Consider the following 22,996-nt stretch of genomic DNA (forward strand, 5'->3'; position numbering starts at 1 on the left):
GAGATAATATAGGACCCATGAACTCCAGAAACCCTAAGGGAGATTTGGAGGAGAAAGCTAAGGATCTGTCTGCAGTTGGCCAGCCATGATCTAAGAGCGACTACATGGGATAATGTTAAAGTGAACTCATTTGTACTCAATGTTCTAAGGTCCAAGAAAATCTGTTAGTTCATGCATTCACTTATTTATCCATGTGCCAGGCACATCAGTGAGCAAGCACATTCTATATAGCCTCATCGGACTCTTTTTAGCTTAGTTGTTTTGGTCTTATTTGGTATTTTTCCTCTAACTGTATGAAATTATGAATGGAAAAGCTTCCTGATCCTGGATTTTCTGACTTCTATAGGAAAAGGATGAAACAGAAATCTAGCATAGTAAATGTGATGGAAGTATCTTAGCCAGATGTAATCCAGCTAGGGAAAGAAAAAGTTCATTCAATTTTAACCACAATTGGACTCACAGAGGTTAAAGGCAACCCAAAACAAAGCCAGTATCAGACACAGACTAAAAGAAACAGTTTAAATTTATCCAAAAAGGATGAGCATAGTGAATGGTGAGGAAAAAGTCAGGGTGTCAGCCATATGCATAGTTTTGGGGGTTCAAATGAAACCTGCTAATAGGATGACGTTTTGAAAAACTAAAGAGGCACATCACAAATGTGAAGGCATTTTCATAATTATTAGTAATATTTTCACCATTGTAAGTCTCATCTTAGGCTGAGTTAAGGTTATTTATAAAGTATTAATATACATAACAATGAGATAAACACCCTCACGGGCTCATTTAAAATAAATATCTTATACTTTAATTTGCCACTAAATGTGTACACATTATTTGATGCGGGAATTCTAAACAAATTTTTTATAGGGAAAAATACACATAACCATCTAATGGAAGATTCCTGAGTTAAAGTATGATGTGTCCGTAATGGCCACAATGCCAATTATTATCTATTTGACAATCCTCTCCACCCTTTCCCTGTTCCTCTGCATCCACTCTGTTCCCCTAGCTAATGCCTAGAACTGAATGTCCTTCCTCCCTGACTTCCAGTTGGATCAAACTAATGAAAGTGATTGCAGAGGGACAGAGAAAATAATTTCTTCCAACTTTTCCTTTGTCGGTCCTGTGTCTCTGGGAGGTGCTGTTTCTCTTCATGACTTCAGGGAGTGAACACTCCCTCATGGCTTCCACTCTCACATGGTGCCCCTAATACTATTTTCTCCTCTGGTTGCTTCAACCCTAGGTAAGCAGTAAGAGCTTCCTGATACTACTAGTGCCTGGGTGACAGGGACCTCACTATTCATTCCTTCTCAGTTCCCTAAGTCCTATCCACACCTTCATAAATAGTTCTTTCATTAAAGTCTCTTTATTTGACCCACCTGGGTTAAATTCAATTTTCTGCCAGAACCATGACTGAAACACAATTTTGGCATCTATTTATTGACATAGAAAGATGTCTGACAGAAAGTAGATCAAAATATTAATAGCAGTTGTCTTTAGGAAGTGAGATGAGATTATTTGTTTTTCTTTATTTTTCTCTGTATTTTTCAAATGTTCTACAATATTTGGTTATGGATTGGGGAGTATAAAAATAAATAAAATTAAAAGAAAATGTAGGAATAAATACAGTTTCAAGAAGTACTAGTGGTTTGGCTTTCCTCTTTTACTGCCCACCCCCGCCAAAAAATACATAAATAAAAAGTTGCATAGGCTAAGAGGTATCCTGATGGGGCAACGGAACTATAAACATTTGTCAGTGCCAGCTATTTCTTTATCCTCGCTAGATTCTATTTTCTAGGAAAAATACATTTGATGAGCAAGTCTTCACAATTTCACAATTGAAAATGATGCAACTGCACACATTTATGTGTTTTATAGATTTAGATTACATAAGCAGAAGTCAAGATTTTGCTGCGTTCTTTGATCATATGAATAATAGTTAATTATTACTAAGGGCATAGCACCTATAGGCACTGTTTACAAGCATTGTCAGTATTAGTTAATTTAATCCTGACAAGAAGGTGGTACCATTACTCCCATTTCATAGATGAAGAGATTGACATGCAAGCCAAGTTGCTTGCATGAGGCCAATCTTTGTTAGCAGGTCCTGGAAGCAAGCCCAGGCTTTAGAGCTCATTTTATCCATTACACTAAATTGTCACTCAGGTTGATAGATTACCTAGGAATTCTAAAACTCTCATGATTTTGTGCATATTGTGCAAAGAAAGATGGAGCCCTCATACTGGTTTACCGCTTATTAGCAATGTAATCTTGTGCGTCTACAAATCAGAGTTACAAATTCCTCATCAATAAAATGGGGAATAAAAAAAAATAAATAAAATAAAATAAAATGGGGAATAAAACCTCTTCTAGCTACCCTTGAAGTTGTGATAATCTAATGGGAAATGAATGTGGAAGGCCATCAAAGCTGTAAAGCGAGGTATAAATGTAAAGCAGAATTATATCGCACCATCATACACCAGCACATTAGTCATCATCATTACCACACGAAAGTCAAATGTAAAGAAAATAGCAATTATTTTGGTGAAGTATGACTCTAAACTATATTATAAACTATCCAGTCTGTTAATAACACCCAACATAAAACCACCACTGATTAATCAATAAAAATCATGCACTGGTTTCAGTAAAATGTACTCTCAAGCGCACTCCCCTGACTCATGTTCATTAATTACCTTGCTGTATTTGATAAGTTCCCAGCATCTGCCTGAAATGTGTTACTCTCATTCTTAAGTTATATAGCAAAACTTTTTTGAAAAGTTCAAACTGTACATTCTCTACACTATGACATCAAAAGTTCAATTGAGCCACTCAGTTTTCAGTTTCCCTGACTCAACTTTTCAGTTTCGTAATTAATTATATTCCATTATTACTGATCATCAATTAGCTCAAAATGTTGCTGAGATGGTGAGTATGCTGAAGAAGGCAGAATTTAATGATAATTTGAGAGTAGTAGGACACTAAATTTCTTTCTTGTTAATAATTAAAGTAGATAACTTATGTTTTTATTTATAGCTTCCAGAAATATCCGGCTCATTCCTGTGCACTGCACTGTCAGCTAATCATCAGTTGGTCAAGATCTGACGTGGGCCATTGTGTTTTATTTTCCACACTCACCTTCAACCAAAGCCATTAAATGCAGCCCAACCAAAGATTAAAGCAGGTGAAGTGGTCACCATGTATTCCCTGGAACACATGCATAAACATATAAAGAATGAAAGAGGTATTCCAATTTACCTGTTTCAATTTCCCAGATGTAAGCGGAGTCATCTGCACATCCAACAATTAAAAAATTCTCAACTGGGTGCCATTTTATCATCCTCACAGGGAAAAGGTGCTTCCGGGCATGCAGGAGGCACCTCTTCCCCTCAAGGTGAAGGAGGGCCACGGAATGGTCACTGCACACACAGCAAATTACCTGATCACTTCTTAGCTGTTGGGGTGGGGGATGGGGACAAAACAAACAAACAAAAAAAACCCAACATCATTTGTAAGTAAATAATCAAATGCTTTCCTTAAAATTAAATGATTTTTTCTCCTAATAACGTAAAAATATTTTGTTTAAACACCATTACAAAATGACATTTCTGTTTTCTGCAGGACTTCTTCACATAATACTGTAAAGAGGAGTTTTAAACACCAAGTAGATTTTAAATTCAACAACTTATAAGGAAAGTCAAGAGGTGCAAGTGAAAAATGAGAATTCCAAGCCAAATCTACTTATAAGATAAATGAAGGACTTGACCATCACTCAGCAAATTCAGGCAGTGAGGCAGACATCGGAAATAATGCAGAATAAAATAAACCCCAGAACTAATTTGTTGCCACAAAAAGAAGCTATTTGTAGACACAAGCTTAGGCCCAAGGGTATCATGAGCTGATATTTTCCACTTAGAGCCTCAGAATGTGATTTGGTGCTGTTCCCAGAACTATTCAGATTCTAATCCAAACAGGAAACTCAGTGTAGACACAATCTAAAAGAGGTAAGCATTAGATAGTTCCAACCGAATGCACAGCTTCAAAGATACAAGGACCAAAAATAGGCTCACAGGACAAAGATTCTTGGGATACTTTTTAAAAAGTCAGCATGTGGTTACCTTGAACACAGTTTAGGACAAAGACTTCCATGCTGGGTGCTGTGAGGCTAATCTGGGAGGAGTTTACAGGGCAGGTCTGTGCTTCACCAAGAGGGCCCTGTGACAGTCAGCCCAGAGTGGGGGGTAGGTAGGATGGCTGAGGGGAGAAAGGGGAGTGGGTAGTGGCTCTTCCACTTCTTTGTTTCTTTTCTAACCACTTTGCTATGTGGATGTTCCTACTTTCACTAGGGCACCTAGCCAGAGTTTCAGCTGCTGTGTGTAAAGCATCAGTTGAGAATCTGATGCCTTGACAATCTCCCTGTGCCCATTACTGACCTCTTTCTATGGGGTACTGGGGAGCAAGTTATTTTTCCTAATTTGTTCTAAGGAAACTATAGAAATCCTGAGAGGGGAAAAATCACAAAATGGCAGATGTGCTATATGGGGAGCCTGGACCTGTGTAACAGGGCAGATCGCATTGCCTCCTCAGCACTACTTCTTAGAAACTGCACAACCCACAGCCTGTAGAATAGAGAGCTCAATGTACTTTAGGGAACTTGTACACAAATACAACCTGTGAACAGACATGTGACATGCAAACAAAGACCCTAGATCCAGAAGTGGACATAGACTAGAGATCCAAAATAGGCCAATCAGATTCTCTTTTCTATGCATTTGAAACTGAAAGCTAAAAGAGATCACGAGAAGAAGCAAGACAAAGGAGCAATCACAGAAAACAGAATCTTTTGGGGTAGGGGATTTGAAGAGTATAAAACCTTGATTTCTGAATTTAAGTTCATGTGGTACTGGGTCCTTGCTATAGAGTTCTGTATGTCTAAAATATTGCCTCTTATGCCCTTTCAATTAAATTCCTTGGCTTGGTTTGGAGTTAAATCATTTATGACTGAGGCAGAAGTAAAAGGGTCAGGATTTGACCACTGTCCTGGAGCTTTGAGGAAAAAAAAAAAAAAATATATATATATATATATATATATTTTTTTTTTTAAAAGGAGGGAACTTCAGGAATAAAAGACATGTCAAAGTATCCCAAATCACTCTTTGGAAGTCTTTTTTAAGTCTCTTAACTTTGTTTCACTGATTTGTTTAATCATTTGTGTTACTGAAATATTTCTTTCATTATATCTTACTATGAAAATATAGTGTAAGTTTCCTCTGAATTTATTATGCAGCTGATTTTTTATGTTATTATTACAGAGAAATAAGTTTGACAAGTCAATCAACTGATTGACAAACTCAGAAAACTCAAAAATTGATCTTTCATATTTTAACAAAGATGTCAACTTTGTAGAAGCCAAATTTAAGTTTATATTACATGTGAAAATTATATCTGAAATATATAAGGTAGATGCTCAGAAATTTGTTAAAGCTGGTTATTTGCACAAGGTAGATGCTCAGAAATTTGTTAAAGCTAGTTATTTGTTAAAGAAATGAGAGAGAGTAAACAAAAATCTTTTTAAGAAAAAGAAAATATGGGCAGCCCAGGTGGCCCTATGGTTTGGGGCCACCTTCAGCTTGGGGTGTTATCCTGGAGACTGGGGATCGGTCCCACGTCAGGCTCCCTGCATGGAGCCTGCTTCTCTCCCTCTCCCTCTGCCTGTGTCTCTGCCTCTCTCTCTCTGTCATGAATAAATAAATAAAATCTTTAAAAAAAAGAAAAAGAAAATATAATTATCAATATTTTTACAACGGTAAATTATTCAAGGCAAAAGTTATTTTCTAATTTATAGATTCCTATATATTTGAATTGCTACCACATTGAGGATCAATTACTTTTATTAAAAAAATAACTTAAAAAATTAAAAAGAAAACTCCATTAAGACATAGAATTAAGGAGCAAAAGAAAAAAAGTAAGAGATTTAACTGGTTTTTGGAAAGCCAAGAATTGACAAAATCTTTGTTTTAGAATCAAATTATTTGTATAAGTTGTAATAATAATAAAAAGCATATAAAAATTTTAAGGGAATTCATGAAAATTATCCAGTGGGATAATTTCTATGGGAATACAGGTTAATTTTCCTTATGTTTTTTTTAAACATTCTGTAATGTTATGTAACTTTTAAATTTATGTTATGTTTTACTCTATCTTAACTTACTCTGAAGTTCTCTGGTGACATCAAAATACTTGTTACTGGACCAGCTTCCAAAAAGAATTTATGCAAAATTTCTTCAGTAAAGATATTCCATAAGATGACACATGAGTCCTGGTCCCCAGACACAAGCCAACTTTGGTCTAATTTCGAAGAGAGACCATGTGGGTAAAGTAATGAAGTAACACTATGGTGATGGCCTTTGAGAACTTTGTGAGGAAGGGAACCTGGAAAACAATCAACACCAAATAATGAAAAAAAATATTTTTGCTCAAGAAATAATGGTAACATTTTCTTTTATAAAAGAAAATACATATAATTAAAGCTAGACTGTTGGTTAAAAAAAAAGGAACAACCCTTGGACCATCTCAAAAGGCAAGTACCTACTTATAAGCTAGGTCATATTTTTGATGAAGCACTACAGCTGGTTGTTTGAAGTCTACTAATTCTTTAAGGATGCCAGCAAGTTAGCTAGCACCAATTTTAGTTTAGTTAGCAAGTTAACTGGCATCTTTTCTAGTGTTGCCAAACAGCAAAGGCTATTCTAAAAGAATAAACAATTCATACATTTTGCTTCTACAAAAGTTAATCTCAGAACTTCACTGATGTCCTTTCAGTAAGCATAACCAACTCTATTATAAAAGTCTCACAGAACAGTTTTGCCTTAGAAAATATTAGAGATTACTTAGTTTGACTTCTTTGTTTTATAGATAAAGTACCTGAGGCTCAGAGAAGTTAAGTGACTTGAATCCAAGTGTGAAAAAAGCATAGCTTTGAGCATAACCTTGCTATTACATGAATCCAGCTTTGGTTTCTAGGTACGTCACTTACTAGATGGGTCAACATGACAATACGTTTTTCCCCTGTAAGTCACAGGTATCGTATATGAAAAACTTGGGATAATAAGAGCACTACTTCATACAAGACTGTTGTGTGGGGTAAATTTGATAATGTCCTTCATTTCCTAGCACTGGCTCTTGGTAGAAATGTGGGTATTTCATATCATAGCTGTACTAAAACACTGGGCTACTGATTGCCCAGTTTCCACACTGCTTCTTACTTCATCATTAGCTAAAACTTAAAAAAAAATGGAAATGACCACAGACCTCAAACCTTCTTTACTCAAATTGAAAAAGGGTGCCAAAGAATCATTATTACTTCTATTAAAGAATCATTAGTTATTTCTATTCCATGATCCATGAGGCACATCCTCACTTTATATACCTTAGCAAACCAAGATGAATATGAATTCAAATGTTCATGTCAAACATAGGTTTCTGCTTGTTTTCTGGATAAGAAAAAATTGGCCTATATAAAAAGTGCTAAGATCTTAAGCTTTTTTTTTTTTTTTTTTTTTTATCTTAAGCTTTTTCATGAACTTTCAAGAGTAGCCGTTAAGCTGTGGAGCAGTATATTACCTCCTCTGTTCATTGCTATTCACTCTTCTATTTTAGGTAATCACTGGACATAAGATAGTAACATTTAGTAAGTAGCCAAAGTAAGCTAAGAACAGTTACAAGATGTGTCTTAAAAAGTGAGATTTGGGGGCATCTGGGTGGCTTAGTTGCTTAAGCATCTGCCTTTGGCTCAGGTGGTGATCTCATGGTCCTGGGGTCCAGCCCTGAGTCCAGCTCCCTGCTCAGCAGGGATTGTGCTTCTCCCTCTCCCTCTGTGCTCTCTCTCAAATAAAATAAATAAAATCTAAAACAACAACAACAACAACAACAACAACAACAAGCAAACAAGTAAGCATATAGTATTTTTTTTTTTGAAAAGTGAGATTTGGCTTTTACTCTTAAGGACTTTGTAGTCTAGTAGGATTTAAAATACATCTAAAATATTAGATGTATTTACATATCCCCAAGTCTCAATTGCTTCCTGTATATCTCTTCATTTACATAAGACAACTTATTGCCCAACAGTATTTATTTAATAGGTATTCACCACTGCAATGCACAAAAATGTATAAGAACATATTTACCTTTCATTAACAACAACAAAAAAATTAAAACAGAAAGATACCATTTTCTCCTGATTGGCAAATACTAGGAAGTTTAATAGCACACAAAGTTTCATCAAATGCAGGAATAAGGCATTTTCATAGGCTGTTAGTGGACACGCATGTACACAGATATATGTTCTTTGGAGAACATTTTTAGACATATTTGCAAAATTAAAAATACTCATAAGTGTCAATCCAGTAATTCTACTACTAAGAATCAATACTATATGTGCAAAGATAGCTAATTCAGCATTGCCTTTATTAGCCAAAGTCTAGAAAAACTGAAACACCCATTAACAGGCGATTTTTAAAAATTAAAATTTGATTATCATTAGCCATTTAAATCAAACTCATAAAGAATGTATTCCAAGGTATTTTATTAATATATGCCTCAGGATATTTCAGAAAGGTGTATATACTATGCTTCTATTTGTATATTATTAGAAGAATGCATATTATTATGTTGGTATGTACTTGCATATGCATAGGAAATTTTGAGAAAGGTATAAAGAAGCTTATTAGCAGTTGCCTTTGTTGAAGGGAGCTGAAAGATCAAGGAAGAAGAGGAATATCTTTCTCATTGTATAGCCTTCCACTTGACTTAAAAAAAAAACAGATGCCATGTTTTCCTTTAATATTAAAATATGTACACATTAATTAGCAAATGTCAGCAAATTTTTTAAGCTTCGGAAATCTTCTTAGTACAGCTTATTAAAGTTGAAGTTTAAGTAAATTAAATAAATAGGGTTAAATAAAATTCAATGACCTTTTAATAAAGAACCGCCTTCTAGAAGTTCTGCTTTGGCAGCATTCAAAGCCTGTGTAATGAAAATTGTCCCATCTTCACAGCCACATATTAGTTTGTCAAGACTCGGAACATACTCTGATGAAGTGACTCCCACTGTTCCAGCTCCAGAGACATGGTCAATAATACTTTGTGACATGGTATGATGCTTATCAAAATTATCTTGAAGGGTCCAGGTGGCAGTTATTGGTATTTCTAAAAGGAAAACATACCCAAAAGAGAAAATTTGGTTTATAAATTCATCATAGATAAGGAAACCGTTATCAAGGCACAGTCCATTGGGGTACCTAGAGGCTCTTTTGCCATCCTGACAGTAGCTATCAGCAGAAAAGTTCTCCTGCCATCTATTGTCTTTATTCCAAATTCTATTTCATTGGTATTGCCTTCAAGGAGCCTCAGAAGAATAAGCATTCATTTAGATTTAGGTCAACTGAAAAGAACTGAGAAACTCTTTTAGAGATGTAAGGTGGTGGCCCAATCCCATGAGTTCTCTATTTGTCTCAGCAATGTTAAGAAGGAAAATTGGGGGATGCCCGGGTGGCTCAGTGGTTGAGCATCTGCCTTTGGCTCAGGGCATGATCCTGGGCTCCTGGGATGGAGTCCCACATTGGGCTCCCCCCAGGAAACCTATTTCTCCTTCTGCCTATGTCTCTGCCTCTCTCTCTGTGTCTCTCATGAATAAATAAATAAAATTTAATTTTTTTTTGTTAAAGCAAAGAAGGAAAAGCAAAGAAGGAAAATTGGACGTCTTTTAGTTATGTGAAAAAAATGGAAGAAATGTATCCTTTAAATATCAAGGGTATGAATATCTCAAAATCATACTAGGCCCCAGGGCAATTATCTATGAATATCAAGAACATTGGTTATCATTTTACATAGCTTCCACCCAACTTTTTGAACTGGGCCTCAAGTAGGCTCAGGAAAGGGTGAGAAGCTTGGATTCAAGAGCAAAGAGGGCAAGTCAAAGACAACCTACCTCACCCAGAAAGAGATCCCTGGTCTTCTTGCAGTACACATACCACAGTGACTATGCAAACCTAGAGCCCAAACCTTAGACAAGCATCAAGCATGTTGTAGATGTCTATGGTTCTAATTATAATGAAGGTTAGTTAGATGTTTACTTAATTCTGCTGGCAGTGGAACATACTTGAGAAACCCTAGGGTCACCATTATGTGGCTCCAACAGGGGCACGGTAAATATTTTAACTTAAAATTGAACTTGAAAGAAACTTTCCCATACACTGTAACATGTTCTAAATCTATTTTTTGACCCATGTCTTATTAACATAGGACTGTTATGAACCATTTTGAAAACATTTGGGACAAAGACACTGAAAGTTATACAAGTGAATTTATTAAATAGTGGAAACTTGCACTTAGAAATTCAAGTATTGCTATGTCCCAGTCAATGATTCACAGAAATGACTTAATGACTTGAGAAAAAGGGGAAAAAAGAGAAAGACAGTCTTCCTCAATTTGGAATACATGATCTCAGAAGTTTGAAGGTTCTCCACAATAATGTTTACTTTAATGATTTCAGTTTTATATTCTAAAAAAACTAAAGTAAGCAAATGCTAAATGTTTTAGTGGCCAAGTTTGTATCTGTGCCTGTAGTTCCAAGCAGCTGTAATAATACCAATAAAGAAATTTATTGAAAAGTTACAGGATACAGGTGCAACAAATTAAAAACCATGAGTCTGGTGTATCAGCCTATCCTACATTTATATGGCAAGCATTTGTTTTATTTCAATAAAACACCATTCCTGTTACATTGATGTTAATTTGAATTATGTTGGTTGTATTATTGTACAAGATCTATAAACATCATGTTTGGGGAGCCTGGGTGGCTCAGTTGGTTAGGCATCCAACTCTTGATTTGCTTAGTCAGTTAAGTGTCTGACTCTTGATTTTGGCTCAGGTCATGGTCTCAGAGTCATAAGATCAAATGCTACATCAGGCTCAGCACTGGGTGTGGAACCTGTTTGGCATTCTCTCTCTCTTTCTCCCCCAGCTCCTTCCCATTCCCTCTCTCCCAAAACAAAAATAAAAACATAAACAAAACATGTTTAGTATCTGCCTGCATGTTGGCATATAATGCATAGTGGTACACAAGAAAATTTGTCTTATCTGTAGCCTCATGTGACTCAAATGAGAAAAACACTGATTAATTATAAACTCGGTTTTCAGAAGACATGTGATTAAAAATAGATTAGAAATTGTCTTACCTCTAGGAGAACCATCAAACTTGGATACAGGAACATCAGGGATATGCCACAAAGTAATTCTTCCTGAAACTTCTCCAGAGAAAAGTACCTTATAAAAAGGCTCTTTCCGTTCATTCATGTAGCCCATAACAAAGGAAAGGCTCTGGTCCAAAACAAAAAGTTAGCTTTTATGTAGGAAAAAAATCTAAGTATTAAATGACAACCACTGCTTTAAAATAGAGGAACAAGACTTCATAGATGAAACTATTTCCATTTGTTTCCTGCTCTTTCAAAAATTCTAAGTAACTCAAGTGAAATAATCTCTTACTCAAGACAAAAGGTTTTATAAAATAGAAGCAAAGATATCAGCTAGACTTCAGAGAATTAATAAGAATATTTAACATGTATGTATAACTCATATTGTTAGGGGCTTTCCATCCATTCAGCTAAATAATCCTCACAATAATTCTGTGAAATTGGTACTCTCATTGTCTCCAGTTTATAGATGAATAAACTGAGAGTGAGGATGATTTAAGCAAAGTGATATAGACAGCAACGTGCTTTGGAGTCCAATAATTCTGACTCAGGAGTCCATGTCTTCATGACTATGCTCTACTGCCCACTAAAGAGGCCACTTGGGTTCCAATTGTCAATTAAAATAGCAACAACTAATATTCATTTGATAATTTTGTGTTATTAAGATTCTTTCTACTTTCCGTTGACTATTTTTCAGATTTAATGTACTTGATTTTAACTATTCCAAGGGGCCACAAATAAAACTGAGTCTGTAACATACAAACAAATAAGTAAACAAAGAAACAAATATATATTATATTAATATAGATAAATATATAGTTATAGTTTATATTACTATATATCATATATTTTGCTGAGGCAGAGTATGAATATAGGGCACCAGAGTTCTGAAAGATATGCTTTTATTAATGAATGAGTCTAGAATCTCTCTAGTACCTCATTGCAGTGTAGATGTTCTTTGGGCAGACTTGCATATTGAGATTCTGCACCAGGGATCAAAATGATTAAGTGATTATAAAAACAAAAACAGACACTTCTTTTGATGTGCAAATAAAAGGCACCCTGGATAGAAAGCCAACTGCTGGGGCCATAATTAAAGAAATCTAAGAAAGTGATAGTTCCTACTCAGAATATAAGCTTGAAGGGTCAGGATTTTAATGTATTATTGGAAAAATTCTATAATATATCTGTAGAAATATTAAAGGCCAAAACACTGCTATATTTAATCCTTACAGCAAAACTACGAAGTAAGCAAACATTGTTATTATTTTTATTGTGGAGATAAGAAAACTAAGACAGGAAGAGAAAAAGAAAGGAATCCAAGACTATGCAAGCAAGATGTGTAATCCTCTATCAGCTCCCAAAATGAGAGTCTTGCAGGAGAGAAAACTTTCTATGAAGTCAGTTCTCTGAATAAATCTTTTTGTTTGTTTGTTTTTGCTTTCAGAAGAGACTTGGGAGTCTTACACTTCTCAAGCCCTCACTTTTGTAGATTTTACAAATAGCGTTGATAAAATTTGGGTAAATTGGCATCTCAAACTCTCTTGACCTTGAGGAAATTTAGCACGGACTAGTCCAATCCCCCTGATTTTGATATGGGAACAAAGCTCCAGAGAGTCTGGGCAGTTATTCAAGCTGGTGGCAGACAGCGTGTCTCTGCCCTCCCAGCTTTGGACACTGTCCCTGCAGCTCCCACTCCCTGTGCTGCTGTCAATCCCCCTGCCCTCAACTTCCCACCACCATTCCTCACTTGCTCACACCCACTCCTTGTCACCTCTACCTTCATCCCAGTGGTTCCCTCTCCAGTTCTGCTCTTCACCTGAAACCTCCTCAGAACTCCTTACCATATGAATTCTGATTTTTCATCACAGTACTCAACACGCATCATGAGGAGCACCCATCCTCCAAGAAGTAATATCTCCAAGAGGTAATAAAATAGTCTTTAAGAGTGAATTCTCTTGGGTTAACTGCCGGATTCAAATCCTGGTTTAGCACATAGTAACTCTATTAAAAGAGCCAATTACTTGATTTGGACAATTTACTTAACCTCTCTGTGTCTCATTTTCCCTAACTGTGAAAGAAGGCCAATAAAAGCACCTACTATATGGGATTGCTGTCAGGATTAATGAGTTGATAAAGGTGAGGTGCTTAGAATGATGCCTTGCATTTAGTATGTACTCTGTGAATGTTAACCATTCTTATTATCCGCTTTTCAGGACAACTGGGAAACTTGCTCCAAAGTCCCATTGCCAGACGCTGGCCAAAATGCCTAGGTTCAAATCCTAGGAATTAATCTCTGAACATCAATTTCAATTCAAAGTGAGGCCAATATAAATGAAGGTATGTGTATGTTTGACTTGGAAAAAAAGTTACATACCATCATCATCACTGTTATTACCCTTAGTTCATGCACCCAAACTCCTTGTCTACAATCCTCAGGTTATTTCTATCTCCGCTACTCCTACCTCGGCACTGCAGGGTTACTCCATTGTTAAGACCCTGATACCCTAGTACCTCATCTCAACAACCAGGACTCTTGACTAGTCCTCAGTGATCACTAATTGTGATTTGAAGCTAGGGAGACTCATGAGCTACTGAAAGGAAGGGGGAGGCTCATCTTGCTACTACAATTCCATCTGCAGATATGTTCCTAGCATCACAAATGGTATCTCTGGGAATATGTTACTGTCAAAAATTGAGATTTAATTCCATAGTGTCATTCCAAAAGAAGAGTCTAGTTAATACTACATATTTATAGAACCCCCTTTTTAAACTCATTGTACCTATGAAACTCATCTCTCCACCCCACCAAAATGTTACATTCTAACTGCAGGAGACTCTAAGAAGTCTTATATTTGGTGAATACCGGTGATGTTTTGAATAAGGAGAATCATGTCAGACTTAAATTTTGTGGCTGGACAAAGAACAAGCAAGGGCATAAGGATGAGCAGACCAGCTTCTTTAAGATTCTGATTATTCTAGTCATATTTCACTGGCTTCCAAATACTTCCCACTTTTAAGATAAAGAAGTAACTGTGGTTGTCTAAACAAGAATTGTGGATAGATTATGCATAAATCTATGTCTTTACATTTTGAGGATCAAAATAAGATGGTTTTCCCTAAGATTAGTATTTTTTAAAAAGATTTTATTTATTTAATTCAGGAGAGACACAGAGAAAGATGCAGAGACATAGGCAGAGGAACTCACTGCGAGGAGCCCAATGCAGAACTCAATCTGGAAATCCCAGGATCATGCCCTGAGCTGAAAGCAGATGCTCAACCGCTGAGCCACCCAGGAGTCCCAAGATTAGTATTTTTTAAGTTAATTTGTAATGATGTGCTTTTTCCACATAGTTTTATATAGCATTGATATTTTTGGTCGACTGGAAGCTCTTAAAGGACACTATTTATATTTTAGCTTTTAGGGAAAACTGCTTTTATAAGAAATGTGTTCTGGAGCTTAAAGAAAGAATGGGCAAGCAGGTCCTTTAAAAAATAACTAAAAATGATTTTCTGAGTAAGTCACAACACTGCTTTTATGACCAACAGCAAAACAAGACTTGATTGCCACCCACAAATTATTTTAGAAATAGTGTCTGATGCCACAATTTTAAAGTTTACATAGGCCCTGGTGGCACTTAGAGTTCTAATTTCTGGCTAGAAGCTTCTTAATCAAGTTTTTGCAATAAAACCTTGCAGATAGGTGAAAGGGACAATCACAGAACTATAGAATCTTCAACAGCTCTGCTACCTAATTAAGCAAACCATCATTCTGTAAAAATAGCATGCTACCTTGGATGACACATCAGTATTCCAAAGCTTCTCCATTAAAATGATAACCAAGTCCATAGGTTAGTAGCAACAACAACAACAACAAAAACCCCACTTTGGTTAGCACTACTAAAATAAAATAGTTTTTCATGTTCAGGCTTCATAGAATATCAAATATATAATTCAGTCAAGAATTATATCAACTCTGCCAGGAATCACAATTATATTTGCCTCAGCAAGGAAATTTTTTAGAATAGCTAAATAGAAGCAAAAATGATAATACTGAGTTTTAAAAAGCGGATATAAACTATTTGATAAAGTTTAAAAATCAGAGTAGACACATCAAAATGATAATGACTTTGTATTGAACTATTTATCCAAAGGGTCAGTGAAAAAATGTGTGTGTGTGAAGAGAGAGCGAGGATAAACATGGCAAATATTGACTACTGGTGAATTTAGGTAGAGGGTAGATGAGTGATCATTGTACTATTCTTGAAACTTTTTAAATATTTGAAAATTTCCTGATTAAAATAAGTAGATACATAAAAATACCCCTTGTGAATATTTATGGTGGCAAAATTAAGAATTTAAGTTCCTCCTTTTTTAACTTTGATAATTTTTCTATAATCAATATATATTGTTAATCAGACTTTAAGAAAATATATTTTTCAAAGGCAAAGTTTTCTCTTCAGTACCCATTAACAATTAGATTTGATTTTCTTGTTGATAACTTGATGTGATTCTTCAATCTTTTCAAGTCTGACTCTGTTACAGACAAAGCAACACTTATCTAAGACGTGGAGTGAAACAGTTTTGAGGCAGTCACTCTGTCCTTGCATTACCTTATTTTCCTGCACAGAAGTAGAGCACAGTAAATGAGGATAAATGGTCTCTTTAAGCACTCTTCCATCAGCAGGGTATATGCTTTTTGAAAGCCCACTGCATGGCGAAAAATAAAAAGCAGAGTTAGAACTTTGGTGTTCTTTATTCGTTTTTTTTTCCTCCTCCCACTTTCAAAAGCCGGATGGTACCATTCAAGTTTCTAAACTCTAGTTAGAAATTGTTGAGTTAATAATTACAAGTGACTTTTTGAAAACCCAGCACCAGCTGTACAAGTTATACATGGTTAATCTCATTCCTTCATCCCCTGCTGTTTTATACAAAGGCTGAAGCCTACCAAGCCCAGAGTAAATCTTCTAGTGCCAAAGTTGTTTTGTTCTGGTTTTTGATCATGGGCAGCATGCAGGGATTTTTCCATAATAAACCTCCCAAAGTTCATTTTCTACCTGAATGTTTTGTATGCCGCTCTCATCTGAGCCCACCTGTTCAGCAGCTGATAGATGTAACTGTGACCATCTTCGGTCCAGATGATGATTCTGTGAGCAGCAAGCACCTCTCCACCAGCAAAAAACTGCCCACTTCTACTAACTTCAGTCCGGAGAAGGGAAAAGTCACAATAATCATAAATCTAAAATACAAAATTAATGGCACACATTAACAAAAGCTTCTAATCTAATCTGCCAATGAGATGAAAGATAAATTATGCTTATCAAGACCATTTAGATGGCAGTGTTAATGCAACAATATATTAAATATTAATAACAAGACCCACTGTACTTGGTACCAAGATGACATTTTACTGGTACTTATTTTTTCATATTTATATTAAGGTAAGTATCAGTGAATAAGCTCTGTACCATTCAAGAATGGTATCATCAAATGATATAATAACCTAGTTTTTCTTTCTTATTAGAGATACCAGTAAGTGTATTCACAAGAAAGGAATTTCCTTAAAAATGAATGTAGTGAAAAAGTCTAAAATGTAGTGAAAAAAAGTCTAAAAATAAATCAATGTATGTAGATAAAAGTATTAGTTTTCAATTCTAAAGAGTAGGCATCAAATTTTAAAAATAATCTAAAGATAAATGCTCATTACCATAATAGTTTGGTTTAATAAAATTAGGATATATTTTAGATACATAATCTCCTGAGAAGCAAAACAGCTGAGTGCAGGGAGAGGAAAATTGATAAAAGAGGGGCATAAAAGACAAATCATTCCATGTTTGATAATATTACAGAATTTATATCATATTTAAATCACATTCCATAATTATTGCATTGAGCAAGAAAAAATTACATTTGTATATCGCTAGTATTTATTTTGTTTTATAATACCTTCCAACATTTAGAAAATACCACCAATAAAAGTCGCTCTGTGTATGTGCAAAATCGTATTGTCCGGCAGTTCACGGAGTCGAGAAATTTGGATTCCTTTTCATAGACATCTTGCTTTTCCTTCAAAAGGAATGAGTACATTTTAATACTAGTACTAGGTAATTTATGCATGACTGTATGAGAAGACTTGGTCCATTGTACACTGAAGCAGATCACACCACTTGGTGGATCACATAAAATACCCCAATTTCCTTTGGAATTTACTGAACTAAGAAGTTACTTTGTAAAGGAAACCATGAACAGGATTCCTTATATAATTATTCAACAAACATTCTATGGGAATGTTTGGATGTGTTGGATGCTGAGAATGTAAAGATATGAATAAGTGTCTAATTTTCAGACATGGCAGAAAGATAAAATAAAAAACTGAAGTATTTAAAAGAAAACCCTTCAGTACTTTAATTGCTAAAATAGAAAAATGAATACAATGCTTTGAAAAAAACAAAAGTAGCCAACATAGTACAGCTAGAATACTATATTTGCAATAAGTTTCTGATAATGCTGGTGTTTGTTTCTTGGCCTCATCATGTCAACACAATTCCTAGGCTTCCCCAACTAAGAAATTCCAAAGGAGAGCTCGGAGCATGGGGCAGTTGAAACAATTATATCATCAGCGTACTATGACTGTTCTCTCATCCACTTCCTCAATTTGTGGTATGACGCTGGGAGCAGGTAAATAAATTGGACTCCCAGCACATGTGACCCTCAGCTGTTCATAGTCATCTCCCTGCCACAATTCCCTGTCACATTCAGAAGAAAGAGGTCTTTCTCCCTGCTGTAAGGGTCAGAAAGATATTCTTCTATGCCAGATTTCTTTCTTTCTTTAAAAATGTAAGTAATGTATGTGCATGTGTGTATGTGTGTGTGTATAGATAAAAACATTTGTAAATGTCCTTTGAACAGGCTGAAAGATGTAATCTACCCAAACCCACCCCTTGGTGGAATGATGGGGGAAGTACATGGAGGTATGATTTATACACTTTAACATTATTTGAACTCTTTTTTTTTTCAGATTTTATTTATTTATTTGAGAGAGAGAGTGAGAGCATAAGCGGGGGTGGGGGGGAGGCACAAAGGGAGAGGGAGAGAGAGAAGCAGACTCCCCGCTGAGTGTGCAGAGCCCTTACAGAGGGTTCAATCTGAGGACCCTGAGATCATGACCTGAGCTGAAGGCAGATGCTTAACCAACTGAGCCTCAACATTATTTGAACTCTTAACAATGAGTGGATAACATCCTTATAATTTAAAAAATTCAATAAATAATGCTTGACATTAGAGAATAAAAGAGTTTCATAAGCCAACCTGAATGCTGTTGATAGATGAAGAGAGATCCCATACTTTGAGTTCGCCAGCTACCGATACCACCAAGAGAGAATCTTCTGTAAAAACAATAAAGGTCACATATAAGTTGACTCCCCTTATAACTATTGCTGTAAAGATCATAGTACAGTCATTTAAGGATTATACAGGGTTACACAGGTGGAAAATATTCAGCCTCAGTTTTTTTTTCCTCATAAAACATAAACATTTTAGATCATGTTTTAAATTTAAAATTTCAAAGTGAACTCCATTTAATAGAAGGGCACCATAAGAGCAGAACCACATTGAAAATCATTATGTTGTCAATATTAAACCTCCCAATTCGGAAACAAGTAAGGAGCCAGCTTTCTCTTATTACAGAATCTGAATTCTCTTCACTACTATATCTAGAAGATACAGCAAAGTAAAAGTTCCAAAAGTCTTGCCAATCCACAAGAAATGCCTGCTTGTCACTCTTGAAATGTACCAATGAGCTGGGTCGTGGAAATAGTCTCCTCTTTTCATTTCATCTTGACCTCTTGCTGACTTTCTAATGACTTGCACTACTGGCATGGGTGTTCTCAGTTTTTTGATCTGGCTTAGAGAACCATCCCCACCAACAGGTAAACATAAAGATGTATTCTGAACTCTTGCCTGTTTAACAAATAGTTCAAAAGTACTATTTTTATATGCACTCTCTTAGTGTTATACAATACCCAACTATTACCTTGAATTCTCATGGAGTGAACAATGCACATGCAGTTGATCCAATCAGGGGACTGAGACGATAAAAAAGTGTGAATAACAGCCAAACTTTTGGCATCAATGATAAGAACATCTTGATATTCTCCACAACACAAAAGCCAGCCTTCCCCTGTCATCCGGAATGAGCAGTGGTAATACTACGAACATGGAATTCAAAGCAAAAAGTTAATTATCACTAGCAATAACATAATTTGGGTTATGGTGAAGACTCCTCTGGATTTTAGTCTTAGCATCTATTCAGTTAAGGTATTTAGTTGCTACTGAATAGCAAGTAAAATTTCTTTTAGTTCAATTATTCCATACTTCCGAAGTACTGATTTAGGAATTTAGTCTTATTTGTAATTCCCATATTTCTGGAGGAAGGGGGATTTTTTAGCTAGAAAGAATCTTATTCTAAATCATAGAAAGCTCACAATTGTTTTATTTCTAGAATGCTATGTAGAATTAAAAAACAATAACAAATCAGGTTCCTTTTCCTAGCAACATTACTACACATTGAGAAGAAATAAAAGTAATTTGAAGAATTTGTGTGGAATACTTGTGCCAAAGAAGTTTTGAGAACAGCTTTATTAAAGATTGAGTAATATATAGCATCCTTGACAAATTCTCTCACTTGTGCATGTTTTGGTCCCAGAAATGAGTTTGCAAATATTGTAGTGCAAGTCATCAATGCTGAAAACAAAAAGTAAAATATAAAAAACACTGTGAGTACCATTGGTATAATGCAACTGCCTTGTCTGCATGCTTGGAGTCCATGTACCAAAAGTCAAAATCTATTTTAAATATTGGGAAATGTTTATTAAGGTATGGCTATACCTTTGGTTATCTTCTCATAAATAAGAAATTCAGAAATTAAGAATCTATTCATCTGGAGATGCCTGGGAGGCTCAGTGGTTTAGCGCCTACCTTTGGCCCAGGACGTGATCCTGGAGTCCCAGGATCAAGTCCCATTTCAGGCTCCCTGCATGGAGCCTGCTTCTTCCTCTGCCTGTGTCTCTCATAAATAAATAAATAAAATCTTTTAAAAGATTGAAAAATTAGAAAATTAAAAAAAAATCTCTCCACTCAAAAAAGGTTAAAATTGAAGACAAAAAAAAAACGCTTTTTTGCTTTATAAAATAGTATGTCATTAAAACTGAATCTTTCCATATGTCTGTGTGTGTGCAGTGAGCATAACCAAGAAAAAATGAAAAATTGTCTTTCATATTTATCTATGTTTTAAAAGATGCAGAAATAAAGAATCAAAAAAAAAAAAGCTTGAATAATAACTTTTGGGAAAGAAAAATGCCAAAATAACAAATAGTAACTAACACTTTCTGCTCCAGGGACAAAATAAAAACCAAAGAAAAGAATATCCTCCAAAGACATTTCTTTAAATGTGTGCTTAGGAAACACTCTAAAGGAGTTACAGAATTCAGAAATGTTTAAATGGAAGTGAATGTACTTACACAGATTGCAGTGTGCCTGTAAGCAAGTGTGGCCTTCTCCACGCACTGTCCATTGGTGACATTCCAAACACACATCTCCCTAGCAGAGATAACTTTGGATTATTCTCTGTCATTTCTACTCAATTGGCTGAAATAATTTTTGTGTCACCAAGTTTTTCTTTAGTACTGCACTTAAATGCAACCTGATCGTTTATGTGGCTTTTTGTTACAGATTACTGAGCAAGAAAATGTTGTGGTCATTAGCAGCGATGACATACTGTATCTGTGTCTTTTTGTTTGGGTAATTACACCCTGCCGCCAGCCTACAAACCTTACGTTATCCCAACCTGACCTAAAACAAATTGTGTGGATACAGCTATCACAGTCTGTTAGAGTGACAGTACTACAATCTTTCCATGGAAACGGCATCCTCTTGAAAGTGGTTTATTTCACTGAACTTAAACTACATATTCTGAAAAGCATAATGTATCAAGGGCTGCATCTTCTGGAGCTGAGGTATCATTTTTATGAGAATAAACAGTGCCACCAAGAGGCTACATTTGGTTTATCGTTGATAAGGTTTATTCCTTCACTTATCTTGAAATGCTGAAATCAGACGTTTAGAAAATTGTCATTGTTTAGGAAACTCTGACTTGCTTTCCTATATGTCACAAGGATGTACATAATATTATGAAATATGGTCATAAAATGTATCATCCAGCAGGTGGCAACTTAAATCTATATGATTTCACTTCACAAAAACCAGAATGGCTGATTCAGAAGTGTTTGGTAAAACCCTTCAGTTTTGACACTTTTAACACATAAGCAAAACTTTACATGAAAGAATAAATGAAAGCTTTATTGGTTTTAAGGGAGAAACTGATATTTAAGAAGCAAAAGATATGAATTAATAATAGTAAATGCTAGATGCATTTGTGTTTGTCAGAGTTTTTTGTTTTTCTGACCAAACACTGGAAATCAATCTTTAAGTCAGTAGTTTTCAACCTGGGGCGATTTTGCCCCCCAAAGGACATTTGACAATGATAAGAGGTATTTTTGGTTGTCACAACTAGGAACACACTACTGGCATCTAGTGGGGAAACACCAGGAATGCTGCTAAATATCCTACAGTGCACAGGATGGTCCCTCAACAAAGAATTCTCCAGCGCTCCAAAATCTCATTAGTACTGAGATTGAGAAAACATGCTCTAGATATAGAAATAAAATATTCATGAATCTTTTCTCTGTTTATATCCTACCTTATTCCAAAAAGTATCTGAGGAAATATGAAAACTCATGCAACTTAATAAAACAAGGTGAAAGTGGTGTGTGGTGTGTGGTGTGTGTATGTGTGTGTGTGTGTGTGTGTGTGTGTGTGTGTATGAAAAATAAGACTGGGAAAGAGGTAAAAATTGAAATGATATTTATCAAAGTAAAAAAAGTATCAAAGGTAAAAAAAAATAGAACCTTCAGTTGCTATTAATATGAAATTTCAGCCTCAAAGGAATTGGAGTTTATTAGCATGGTTCTCAACTCTGTGCATCACCTGTGCATATTTCAAAAATTGTCCATAGAGATTCTAATTCAGTGGCTCTATGTTGGGGTCCTGGCATACTGGTTTTGCAAAGCTCCTAGTTAGTCTGTTTCTGGACAAGTCTATGGCTAAACCAGTGTTTCTAAACTGGCTATACATGGGAATTATCAGGGAACTTTTTTAAAATACTGATGTCTGGGACCCAACCCAGACATCAAGCCATACTAATTAAATCACATTTTCCAAGGTTGCAGCCTTAGCATCAGTTAAAGCTCTCTTGGTGATACTGTTTCTAAACTCTCTTGGATTCTAATGCTTTCCCTATTTGTTCTCTTATCATCTTATTTTCTATCTTAAAGTAAAAAAAAAAAAAGAAATACAAAAGTACCACAAAGCAAAAATTGACTCTTTGCCTATTAATTCTTTTTAAGAAAAGAAAACAAATGTGTTGTGTATCAAAAATGGCACTGACATTTTAGCTGGAACTGTAAAAGTTACCTACTTAAAGGGAACATAGGAAAATATACTGTTAAAATTTATTTTATTCTTTTCCTTTTCAAATGCTGTTCCCAACATTTCTACAGACATTAAATCACCATTAATTATAAAAAAGTTTAACAATTTCCAAGAATTTTAAATTTCTGTTTATTTTAATGAATAGTAGAAGAAAATATGTAGAATTGTTAAATTGTTACATTCCCACTAAATTCCTT

General features: G+C 35.3%; 1 protein-coding gene across 5 annotated transcripts in view; it reads right to left on the reverse strand.

The window, feature by feature from the left end:
• The window catches only part of WDR72 (WD repeat domain 72), a 220,806-nt gene that overhangs the window by 160,559 nt on the left and 37,251 nt on the right, over positions 1-22,996 (reverse strand). For all 5 annotated transcript variants that reach the window (XM_049104237.1, XM_049104238.1, XM_049104240.1 and 2 more), the window contains 10 exons: positions 20,771-20,849; positions 19,285-19,459; positions 18,561-18,637; positions 17,199-17,318; positions 16,346-16,491; positions 15,866-15,962; positions 11,238-11,379; positions 8,974-9,207; positions 6,212-6,432; positions 3,259-3,454 (listed from right to left, as the gene is read on the reverse strand). In XM_049104237.1, coding sequence (XP_048960194.1) covers positions 3,259-3,454; positions 6,212-6,432; positions 8,974-9,207; positions 11,238-11,379; positions 15,866-15,962; positions 16,346-16,491; positions 17,199-17,318; positions 18,561-18,637; positions 19,285-19,459; positions 20,771-20,849 — 1,487 coding nt within the window. The remainder of the gene's footprint in view (positions 1-3,258; positions 3,455-6,211; positions 6,433-8,973; positions 9,208-11,237; positions 11,380-15,865; positions 15,963-16,345; positions 16,492-17,198; positions 17,319-18,560; positions 18,638-19,284; positions 19,460-20,770; positions 20,850-22,996) is intronic.

Source organism: Canis lupus, chromosome 30 (genome assembly GCF_003254725.2).
Source record: "Canis lupus dingo isolate Sandy chromosome 30, ASM325472v2, whole genome shotgun sequence".
In the NCBI taxonomy this organism is placed as follows: Eukaryota; Metazoa; Chordata; class Mammalia; order Carnivora; family Canidae; genus Canis; species Canis lupus.